Here is a 12993-nt window from a genome sequence, read left to right on the forward strand (position 1 = left end):
GGGTCATGGAGGAATGATAGGCCTCCTTGGGTGTGGGTCACGAAGGTCAAGTTTTCAGGGATCCCATTAATCCAGGTAAATCTGGAGAGAGAGTATTGTTTCTTATCATTAAAGGATTCGTATTGCTTCTTATGGTTCTTATATTTAAAGGATTAACATCCTACTGCCATTGTTATTGAATTAATAAGGACCCCGTTCGACTTTTATTACTCTTGTGTACCAAGTTGCTTACCTATAATTGAGGTCGAAATTCCATTAATATGGGAGGAGGTTTGTTGAAAGTCATCTGATACTTATATTTTGGTTTCTTGTGTGTTTTTTTTTTTTTTTTTTATTTACCACTCAAAATGTCAATTTGCAATTGTTGTAATTGATAACGTATATAACTGGTACATCCTTTTCCTATTGACTGATTTTCTCTTTTACCAAGGTAGCCTACAGTAGGCCTATATTATAGACAAACAAACTTATGCTGTATAGCACCAAGATTCTAGGATTTTTATAGTTTCCTGCGATAGGATGAAACATAAATTTAGTGTTTATTTAAGAAAATTCTCCTGAAGCCACTTAGGATAAGCTAAATCAATAAAGTTTTTTTTTTCTTTCTTTTTTTTTTTGGGGGGGGGGGTGTGGGTGGGCCATGTGTGGGGAATTCATCTCTTCATCCAAATAAGACTTGTTATAATGACTATGAGATCTTAAGAGGTTTATTAATTACATTATAATTCCATTTCATGCAAATGAACATCGTTACATTTCTGGCTCAAGACTATTAGAATGCACAGTAGATTTTTTTTTTTACCAAAATATATCATCTCTATAAACCATGTAATCTTATCATCAGTGTCTTTACTATTACAATTCAATGTCCATTTTTTTCCACCAAAATCTATCATCTCTATTAACCACGCTAATCTTTTCAGCAATATCTTCATCTTGCAAATGATACTTTGAGCATTTCAGAATCGTTGCATAAGCCACTGCTAGAAAAATTCATCTAAATTATGCAAAGTATCAAATCTAAAAGTTTCTTTACTTCCCAGTAAGAAAGACATCTTGCAGATAAGACTGGTCGTTTCATAGTATTCTTTGTATAAGCACCTGATAAGAAAATAAACCTAAATTTAAGGGGTACTCAGTAGAGCGCAGACCTCCGCCGCTAGAGCTTATTTTTCGACCGTTTGCTCCACATTGACCTTGACCTTTGACCTTAACATATATTAATTGGCGTCAATTTTCATACACTCAAATATGAACTAAGTTTGAAGCCTCTGTGACAATGATATCCAAATTTATGGCTGATTACGTGAATTGGACATTTTGCTTGACCGTGACCTTGACCTTTGACCTTGACCTACCAAAATTTAATCATTTCCAGCTTTTTACATAAAAGATAATCCCTCTACGATTAAAATTGTGACCAGAAAGCTGTTCACAAACAAACACACACACACGCGCACAAACAGGGGCGAAAACATAACCTCCTTCCAACTTCGTTGGCGGAGGTAACTATACAATACAATCAAACTTAAAAGTTCCTTTACTTCCCAGAAAGAAACAGATCATAATTAAAGCCTTCAGAGAAGGGGAGGAGGTCACCCACCTTCCCCCCACCCCCCAGGCGACCTAGTCATGGAAGCAGTAAACGTCTCAACGCCTTTCCAGCAGGTCGTCCTCAACCGAGCGACTCCGTGAGCGCCGTCGTCATCGTCGTAGTGGTCGTCATGGTCGTCATGCAGCTGGCGACACACCAACGGCAAGCATGTCACTTAATTTCAGTGCCAACCAGGTAATTAATGAGCTACTTTCTAATTAGGGGGAGGCATATCATTTGTGATTAATGGATTGAGTAGACGTCAACTGTTTGCAGTATTTTGAATAGGTTGAAAACGTCTACAAATGAGACATTTTGATTAATTTAATCAATATGCTCATTATCTAATTACTTTTAATATTAGACTCCATTGTCAAGATGATTAAAGAGAAGGAACGAAGTCTAGGCTCAGTCAACCTGATTTTGACTAAAATTGCTCACAGTATTTTGTATAGCTTGGGGACGTCTATAAATGAGTAATTCTAATTGTTTTAATCAATATGCTCATTATCTAATTACTTTGAATATTAGACTCGATTGTCAAAATCATTAAAGAGAAGGAACGAAGTCTAGGCTCAGTCAACCTGATTTTGACTAAAATTGCTCACAGTATTTTGGATAAATTAGTCATTTTAATTATACTGATCAAAATGCTTATTACCTAGTTACTTTGAATATTATACTATATTGTCAAGATGATTAAAGAGAAGGAATGAAGTCGAAGCTCAGCCAACATGATTTTGACTGATGAGAAAAATCTCAAAATCATATAATTTTAAATTTACTAATTCTTCCATTAGTATTCCTACTCTTCTTTCTATAATTAAGATAAGATGTAATTAATGGCATAAATATAGACCTATTATTTTTCTTTGATAAGATCACCAAAGATAAAGATTTTCACTTTACACTGGTAAATACCTTTTACAGTTTGACTGTAGTTTTAATGCTTTGCAATGGTTGATGTTGATAGTCACGAAACCATTAACAGATAAACAGATGAAACTACTTGAAACCTAAATCAGATAAACGGAATGATCAAGTTTACCATATTAAACCTCAATTCGATTCTTTTGACTCTGGACCTAAATTGTTAAAAAAGATAATATTGCTTTACAATACGTAATTCTAATAGCCATGACACCATTAATGGATAAAATGCTGATGAAAATACTACAGTAATTGAATTTGATAAATTGAATAATAAAGATTTATTATACAATCTTCATTTCACTTCTTTTGACGCCTATTTTGTACCTAAATTCTTGATTATCATCAGCCATTACTAGTCCACTGCAGGACAAAGGCCTCAGACATGTACTTCCACTTGCGTCTATTTATGGTCTTTCTATGCTAGTCTATACCCACAAATGTTCTGTGCTCGTCAATCCATTGTCTTCTCTTCCTTTCAAGATTTTTTTTTTTTTTTAATCTCTAGGAACCCATTCTGTTATTTTTAATATTCATCTATTGTCTGTTATTCTCATTATATGTCCTGTCCACAACCATTTATTTTTCTCACATATTGCCAGAATATCCTCTATTTTAGTTTACTCCCTTATCCATGTTGCTCTTTTACTGCCCCATGGTGCTAATCCCATCATTGTTCTTTCCATAACTCTGACTAAGAAGGTAAAACTCCGACTTATAAGGTAAGATATAACGTTTACAGACAGGAAAATGATTTAAGCATGACTGATTCGTCCTTGCTTCTTTCCAGTACGATGGTGCCTACCGAGGGCCAGGCCTCGGGAACTGGGAGGTCGGGAGGACCTTCCGAGAGAGGCCGAGAGCGCGGCGAGGGGCAACCAAGGTCATAGCAGATGACAGAGGTCATCTCCTTCCAGGGGTCTCTAGGACCCAGGCTAGTCCTTGGGGACCCTTGACACAGAATATTGGTAAATGACTAATTATAAGGTTAACTTTTTGAACTCTCTCTCTCTCTCTCTCTCTCTCTCTCTCTCTCTCTCTCTCTCTCTCTCTCTCTCTCTCTCTCTCATAGTCATGTTGATAGTTATCAAACATATTATATTTGTATTCAGTTATTAATTTAATTTTCTCGTTTTATCGCTCATAATTAAGCTGCTTTAAGTATTTTTCTTATATCATACTATTTTTTTCCTTTTATTAAGAAATATACATTTCCAGTTTTAACATTTTATAACATTGTAAATACATCATAATATATTTACATGAATAAATTCTTAATTAACATATATTCACAATTTCACTTTTCACTATTTTTCACAGCAAAAAGATATTATTCTTTAGGATCAAAACACACCTAATTTCATTTTTTAATTTCCTTTTTCAAGAGAAATCGTTAGAGCACATGTCACAAAACAATTTAATAATAATAATAATAATAATAATAATAATGTTTATTGGACAAAAGCATATTTACATACAAAATATTTCCAAAAAAAAAAAAGACTCGGTCCAAGCCCATGTGGAGCAGAGCTCTTCGGGCAAAAATACAAATAAAATAATATCATCAATTAAAAAAAAAAAAAATTATAAAAAGCACTTAAACATGAACAGCACTGAATACTGGAATCATGAATGACAGTAGAAATTAGAATATAGAATGATAAAAGAAACTGTAATTTTGAATGACAATGGAAACAATTTTTTATTCATTATGGAAGTTGAATTCTAAAATTACATGGAAATTAGAATAGCAATGGGCAGTGGGAACTAGAATTTTATATGATAATAGAAACTAGAATTTTGTATAACAATAGAAACTAGAATTTAAATGAAAATGGAAACTAGAATTTTGTATAACAATGGAAAGTAGAATTTTAATGACAATTAAACTATGATTTATTAAACAATGGAAAGTAGAATTTTAATGACAATTAAACTATGATTTATTAAACAATGGAAAGTAGAATTTTAATGACAATTAAACTATGATTTATTAAACAATGGAAAGTAGAATTTTAATGACAATTAAACTATGATTTATTAAACAATGGAAAGTAAAATTTGAATGACAATGGAAACTAGAATTTTGTATAACAATGGAAAGCAGAATTTAAATGACAATTGAAACTAATTTATTAAACAATGGAAAGTAAAATTTAAATGACAATGGAAACTAAAATTTTGTATAACAATGGAAAGCAGAATTTAAATGACAATGGAAACTATGATTTATTTAGAAATGGAAAGTAGATTTTGAATAACAATGGAAACTAGAATTTAAATGACAATGGAACCTAGAATTTTGCATAACAATAGAAACTAGTATTTAAATGATAATGGAAACTAGAATTATGTATAACAATAGAAGTAGAATTTGAATGACAATGGGAACTATAATTTATCAAACATTGCACTAGAATTTATATGAAAATGGAAACTATAATTTATCAAACATTGCACTAGAATTTATATGAAAATGGAAACTATAATTTATCAAACATTGCACTAGAATTTATATGAAAATGGAAACTATAATTTATGAAACACTGGAAACTAGAATTTAAATGACAATAGAACATAGAATTTTGCATAACAATAGGAACTAGTATTTAAATGACAATAGAAACTAGAATTATGTATAAAAATGGAAAGTAGAATTTAAATGATAATGGAAACTATAATTTATCAAACATTGGAAACTAGAATTTAAATGACAATGGAAATTAGAATTTTGCATAACAATGGAAAGTAAAATTTAAATGATAATGGAAAATAGTATTTATTAAATGATGGAAACTAGAATTTAAATGACAATGGAAACTAGAATTTAAAGGACAATGGAAGCTAGAATTTTGTATAACAATGCAAGCTAGAATTTTAGGTCACAATGGAAAATAGAATTATGTTTAACAATGGATATGAGAATTTTGGGACAGAGGTAGATGGAGAAAGCTGACCAGAAACATCGACCCCATATAGAAGTGGGAAAAGATGTAGACAAAGAAGAAGAAGAAGAAGGGAAATTAGAATTCTAGATGACAATGGGAAATGGAAACTATAATTTTGTAGAACAATGAAAACAAGAATCGTAAATGACAGTGGAAACTAAAATTTAGAATCACAAAAGAAACCGTACGACCAAACTCTCTCACTGGCCTTATTAAAACAAAACCTTTCACTTTTCAAATATCTCTTTTATAGATAACTATATATAACAGAATATATAGTCAATATATACGTAACTTTCACGTAATGAAATGAAAACTTTAAATGGATAGGCCTACACTTTCTAAGCTTCGAAGTTTGGATTCGCTTCAACAGGATTCAGAGGAAAGAAGTCCCACGTGGAAGTAGGCTGAGTGATCACGTTCCCGCCCTTGTGTTTGCACGTGTCTAGGAACAGAGAGAGAGAGAGAGAGAGAGAGAGAGAGAGAGAGAGAGAGAGAGAGAGAGAGAGAGAGAACTAAATAACTTTTGTACATTCATAGAAAGGTTTCATCAGGTTAAAATAGGATAAGACCAGAAAACATTATATGTTTGAGAGAGAGAGAGAGAGAGAGAGAGAGAGAGAGAGAGAGAGAGATAACGGAATAACTATTGTAGATTTGTTGAAAGGTTTCAACTTAGTAAGATAGGCTAAGACCAGAAAACATCATAATTTATATTTGAGAGAGAGAGAGAGAGAGAGAGAGAGAGAGAGAGAGAGAGAGAGAGAGAGAGACAAATTTGAGATGAATTCACTATCTCTTTCACAGAGCTACCTGACAACGACCGGACGAGCAAAGCAATTGAGAGCCCTAATCCACCAGCTGACTCAGATGACGAAAAGGTAAGTTTATTTATTTTCTTATTTACTTTCCTCACTGTTCTATTTTTCCTTGTTGGAGACCTTGGGCTTATAGCATCCTGCTTCTCCAGCTAGGGTTGTAGCCTGGCTAATAATAATAATAATAATAATAATAATAATAATAATATTCGTTCCCTCTCCTCGCTTGGCTATTTTTCCTTGTCGAAGCCATTGGGCTTATAGCATCCTGCTTTTTTAACTAGCAAATGATAATAATAATAATAATAATAATAATAATAATAATAATAATAATAATAATAATAATAATAATAATGATAATAATAATTAGATAACATGCGAAGAGTATTGTGGATTTGAAATTTAACGAATACTTTAAGTAAGGCTTTCGTTCGAACTAGATTTTTTTTTTTTATTCTGAAGTAAGTAAAGAATCGCAGGTCAAGTTACAGGTTTCTTTCTGAATCTTGCAAGAAGTTTGATTATTTCTTTATATAGACCTATGTGGCGGGTAACCCAAGACAGCCGACGAGGTATGGGGTGGGGAGTAGAGATAGAAAGCAAGAAGTCAGTAGGCTATTATTTTGTTTTTATATAGACCTATATGGCGGGTAACCGAAGACGGCCTAACCGGGCTGGGTAGTAGCGGTGGCTACGGTAGTAGAGATAGAAACATAATTCTTAGTTTGACTTAATATAATGGTAAATAGTATAATCTAAGAAAATGATAGGATAATACTTTTAAAAATTTGATAGTACTACATACTATAAAAAACTGGTCTAAGTACTCTTATGCAAAGACAATCAAAATAAAGAGATGATGATAAAAATCAAAGGTTTGGTGTCAATGTCTCTTCGAAATACAACGATCCTTAATCATTTAATTCTAGTATTCTAAAACAACCTTCATAAACAATACGTAAAATTATATGAAGTTCAGTAGACACAAAAAATATATTAATTTGTAAACTAAATTTTTCACCATTGAACTAAATTCAAGATCTAATAAGAGAGAATCGTTTATATGTTTAAAGATGTAAAGGCCACTCGTGAATGGCATAGACAAGGGACCGCGACATTGCCTAAGCAAGCAGGACATTGCCCTAGAGACTGACTATTTATACATATGATCAGCGCCCAAGGCCCCAATCCACACAAGCTAGGACCAAGGAGGGTCAGGCAATAGATGTTGATGACTCAGTAGATAGACCTATTGGCTTCCCTACCCCTATCCTCAACTCACAAGAATGGTAAGGTCACAGCGACCAAACTAACGAGTTTCAGCGGGACTCGAACTCCAATATGGCGATCACCAGTCAAGAACGTTGCCACATAGACCACTACAAAAAGATCTACATAGATTTTCTTTCAGGTTTAAAGGATATAAAATTGGAGATCATTCTTAATTTTATATATCAGCCATATTTATTTTTCATGATACTCTAATGAAATATGTATGAGATATGAAAACAAAATCTGGTGCGTAATTTCATGTTTGTAATGGCCTGTTTGGTATCTAATGATGTTATATAACTACCTTATCAGGTCTAATATGTTATAAATTTATTATCAGTAACCCCGTTTTACGTAACCTTATCGCTTCTGTAAACTTGCTGAGTTACGTAACAGTTGATAACGGCAAAATTTGATTATTAAGATATAAGGCCATCGATTACGGGAGACCGCTGCAATAATAATAATAATAATAATGATAATAATAATAATAATAATAATAATGTTCTTTTTAATATTGGTTGCTTATCATATAAAAGTCAAAAGCTGGTGCTGATGACATGTTAGCGAAATAAAATGCATTCTTATCGAAATATATAGTTCCAATTTTTCGACAGATATTGACTGACTAGAAAATTTTGACATTACATAACCTTTAAGAAAATTAAACTATAGATATTGATTTTAATTTATGTTTTATTTTGTAAAACACTGTAATAGTTAATATCTATATTTTTGTAATAGATTAATTACACAAATAATGCAAATTGATAAAAATCAATTGAATTTTTATAATAAAAGATAAAAAAAAAAATTCAGATTCAGATATTGATAAATGAAAAGAAATCATTAGACTGTGTTTATAAGCAAGAAAATAAAAACAAAAGAGCAAGGACATGCGGAAAAAAACAAATATAATTAAAAACAAAAAATACTTTTTCAGGATGGTTCCTCTGACGAAGATGCGTTTCTCAAGATCACAGGCGCCGGGCTAATGTCTGGAGGAGGAAGTTCCACAGGAGGAAATGGGAACGACGGGACAGCTACTCCAGCCTCAGCTGGTTCTTCCTTGTCGGCTGCCTCCTTCAGGAAGCGCTCGGCACTTCACACAGCTGTCCAATCTTCCAGGTATCCATTGCTTATTGCATCCTGAATTGCTTCTTTCCTAATTCTGAATGTTAGTATTGTTGACGCAGCCAATGATTCCATGGCTAATAACACCAGGTTAGTTCAGAGGATTATAATCATATTTCTTATCATTATTAATATTATTGCTATTTTACTATTATCTATGTTGTAAATAGTATTAAAAATAAAATTTTTATTTAGGATGATTTAATGATGTGATAATAATTATGATTATATCAGTCAAAAAGATTACAATTATTATAATTTTCTCTGTAATGTAAGCCAATGATGCCATCGAAAATAGAATAAACATTGAGCCCTGTAATAACTGGGAGAACTCTTTCCAGACCATCTCGACGATCATCAGCTGCTAGCAGCAATAGCTCCTCACCTGCTTCTACAGGAAGTGCTGAGAGAGCTCTAAAAGAAGTGTCCCATCTTCCAGCCGATACTGTGGAGGATGCCATTTTGCCTAGGAAACCAGAGGAGGAAATGACCGAATTAACGGGTTCCAGAGCTCTCGCCATTCGCCTAGTTGACCATCCAGCACCCACCAACTGTACCAAATATATAATTCTTAGGCCTAACACAGCTCCTTCGCCTGCGCCAGTGACAAAACCGCCACTATTGCCGAAAAGGCCCAAAACTGCAAAAATCCTACGAAAGGTACCTGAGATTGAATTTGCTCTGAAATGGGATCTTAAAGAGAATGATATCCTGGAGGAAGATGAGGAACAAGAAAGTGAAGATCTCGAGATTGTTGACCTGAAGAAGGGCAAGAAACATCGAGACCCTCCTACACCCCGTTCTGTAAGCTCTATTGATTCTGGAATTCATGCCCCGAAGGCTGCCTGGAATGATGGGCCGGATACTCACGAGCTTACAACGAAGCTAGAAAACCTAAAGATCAACCATGGAATGAAGTCAAGAGGATCCACTCCTGAACCAGAGTCAGGTTATGGGACTCCAAAATCAAATGGCTCAGGCAAGAGCTTGCCTTCTGTGAGCTCTCGTGCCAGTTCCAGAGCAACTAGTGTCAAAGCATCCCCAAAATCTGACAAGGCAATAGCTGGAACTGCAGGCAGCATTAAAGCTGGGAGCCAAAGAATATCCATGGATGCACAAAGGTTATCTCAAGAGAGTCCCAAGTCCTCTTCTAAGTTCAGGGGTTCTTCGCCAAGCTTAGGGAAGCAAACGCCAAAATCGGCCAAAGAGTCTGTCAGAAGTGGCAAGACTCATTACTCCTCTCGAGAATCCAAGTCAGCTACGCCCCAGCCACAAGAAAAGAAACCAGCAGCACCTACAGCAAGAGATCCTCTAGAAATCATGGAAACAATGGACTCAGTGTTCCATGTGGTTCCTTTAAGAGATACGGGAAGGTCATTAACACAAAGAAGTCATCAGGTTGGTGAAAGGCAACACGTTGCTGCCACAACACAGACAGAGGATACACCAGAGGATGCCACAAAGAAGAATGGCCCTGAAGCAATGTATGCAAAGGTAAGGGATACTTGGAGGATTATACCAGGGAAACTAAATTCATATATCTGTTGTTATACTCCAGTACAGTTTACTTTGTCTGCTGAATTGTTCTGTAGGCCTTTACTAAAGGTTCTACCTTTAATCATGCTTTAATTTCCATTATTCATTTTATAATACTTCTGTATTCAGCTTTTAAAAACTATTTGGTATGTATACAGGGTATTGGCTCGAATTGTAAGAATGAATGCACATTATGACTGGTTAAAGGAAAGCTTTCAAAGCATGACTTGAGAGCATTAATAATCCTTTTATGATTGGAAAAAAGTGATGTATCTAATTTTTTATTAGGAAAATAAGGCACAGAATATAAATTCATGGGCACGGTCTTTGTCAAATGTAACTACCACTATATATGGTTGTGCATGTGGTTCCCAACATCCCAAGAAAACATACGTAAGCTTCTAAGTAAAATGTCCAAAGGTAATGACAAAAACCATTTTTATGCTCTTCATTTCAATGTCCTCTGCTGACAGAGTGCTGTCGCTGGAATATAGACTCCATTTAAACATCTATACATACAGTATATATGGGCAATATAGTAAAATTTGCTTCATCATCATCATCTTCATCAGCCGTTACTAGTCCACTACAGAACTAAGGCCTCAGACATGTCCTTCCACTTGCGTCTGTTTATGGTCTTTCTATGACAGTCCATGCCCGCAAACTTCCTTTGTTCGTTGAGCCATTGCCTTCTCTTTCTTCCTCTGCTTCTTTTACACTCTCTATGGACCCATTCTGTTATTCTTAATGTCCAGCTATTATCTGTTATTCTCAATATATTCTGCTCATGTCTATTTCTTTTTCTTACAGGTTGTTAGAATATCCTCTTTAGTTTGTTCTCACATCCATATTGCTTTTCTTTCTGTCTCATAGTGTTATACCCATCTTTATTCCTTCCATAGCTCTTTGAGTTGTAACTAGATTATGTTTTAAGCCTCTAGTAACGTTCCAAGTTTCTGATGCATAAGTTGATATTAGTAGGACCATCTCATTCTTGGAGGAAAAATATTAATCCTCCTAGATCTCATTAAATACTTTTCTTTTTAGAGAAAGTGACATTTTACTTTTGCAGATTAAGCACAACCACCCAAAGCACATCCGCTCCAGAAACTGCTTGGCCTGCGAGGTGAGGGCCCTGGAAGACCCTCCCAAGAAGTTCCTAGGACCCTCCGACTACAAGCCGGCGTTCAAGGCTGGGAAGCCTCAGCATCAGAGCAACGCCAGTAAGCCAAAGTAAGGAATGCAGCGTCAGCAGAATTTGGATTTGTTGTTTCCTGAAGATATTTAGTCAGCTATTTTTCCCTTTTGGAGCCCTTGGGCTTGTGTATTCCTGCTTTTCCAGTTAGGGTTATAGCTTAGATAATAATAATAATAATAATAATAATAATAATAATAATAATAATGATAATAATAATAATAATAATAATAATAATAACAAAAGTATCTTGTAATTATACATCCTATAGTTTATTTATTTCCCTATTTCTTTTCCTCGCTGGGCTATTTTTACCTGTTGAAGTCTTAGGGCTTATAGCATCCTGATTTTTCAACTAGGGTTGTACTGTAACTTAGCTAATAATAATAATAATAATAATAATAATAATAATAATTACCACTTTATAGTTTATTTGTTTTCCTCATTTCTTTTGCTCACTGGGCTATTTTTACCTGTTGAACCCCTTGGGCTCATAGTATTCTGTTTTTTCCAACTACGATTGTGCTGTAACTTAGCTAATAATAATAATAATAATAATAATAATAATAATAATAATAGAAGTGTCTTGTAATTATATATGTACTAGTGCTTTCTCAACCCCTGTTAAGTAGGTATATGGGCACGGTTGAGCCTATGGGTGTGTTCTCCAAAAGTTCGTTATGATGAAATATTTATTGTATATGTACTGCGTATCTTGGCACTTATCATAATTGATATCTATCAGATAATTACGATAATTCAGTCGAATAATGATTAATTTCCCCTTTCTCTCTCTCCCAGATACATCAGGCAGAGCGACCGCTACAACGCGCGCCTCCAAGCCCGCCATCAACCTCTCCGAATCTGGAAGATAAACACATTGAGTTCCCCCTTTTGTAACCGGCCTGGCTACGGCCAAGACCAGTATCCGGATCACATGAGGCTTAGGTCTACTTACGGCATGGCGAACGCCACCACAACGGCTACCAAGCCGTCGCAGAGAGGACCTCTTATACAAAAACTATATCTCTGAGACGGTGTTGGAGTGAAATATAGCTGTTAAAGATTGGTGGACGAGTACTCGTATTACAGATATAGAATTCGTCTCCTTTAAGGTTTTGAAATTCGGAGTTATGTCGTTGTTAAGAAAGACCATTTTCTGAAAATGTAGTATGTAGAGTTTGAAAGTATAGTTGAAAATGAAAGTGCCCCTGAAAAGAAAAAAAATGTAAAAAGAGAAAAGGCCTGCTTATACATCAGTGAATACATTATGGTTAATTTAGCATTAGTTAATGAAGTGCAGAGTGATGAAAGAAAGCACCAGATAAGTATTTGACAGAACAGTGGATAAATAGATGTGGAAAGTGAATAGGTTTGATTTATCTATGTATACCATTGTAATTGTATAAAAAGATTAATTGCTGTTATTTGCCAAGCCAATTGTCAGATCAAATTTAGTCTTTCATTTCATTATTCAAAAACATTACAACATCTTATATCTAAGCTACTTACATTTTCCAGAATTCTTGTAGCCAGTTGTCCTAAAAGTATCCTTTGCTGCTTGGT

At 34.4% G+C, this 12993-nt stretch overlaps 1 protein-coding gene across 1 annotated transcript in view; it reads left to right on the plus strand.

Annotated features, from left to right (window-relative positions):
* The first annotated feature begins 1557 nt into the window (after positions 1 to 1557).
* LOC137651912 (muscle M-line assembly protein unc-89-like) overlaps positions 1558 to 12993 on the plus strand; it is a 12021-nt gene continuing 585 nt past the window's right edge. Inside the window, 8 exon segments of the mRNA XM_068385121.1 lie at positions 1558 to 1789; positions 3315 to 3334; positions 3337 to 3492; positions 6280 to 6353; positions 8506 to 8690; positions 9038 to 10190; positions 11305 to 11465; positions 12229 to 12993. The exon segment at positions 12229 to 12993 is cut by the window's right edge and continues 585 nt beyond it. Coding sequence (XP_068241222.1) covers positions 1725 to 1789; positions 3315 to 3334; positions 3337 to 3492; positions 6280 to 6353; positions 8506 to 8690; positions 9038 to 10190; positions 11305 to 11465; positions 12229 to 12460 — 2046 coding nt within the window. The 5' untranslated portion in view covers positions 1558 to 1724 and the 3' untranslated portion in view covers positions 12461 to 12993.

Source organism: Palaemon carinicauda, chromosome 13 (assembly GCF_036898095.1).
Source record: "Palaemon carinicauda isolate YSFRI2023 chromosome 13, ASM3689809v2, whole genome shotgun sequence".
In the NCBI taxonomy this organism is placed as follows: domain Eukaryota; kingdom Metazoa; phylum Arthropoda; class Malacostraca; order Decapoda; family Palaemonidae; genus Palaemon; species Palaemon carinicauda.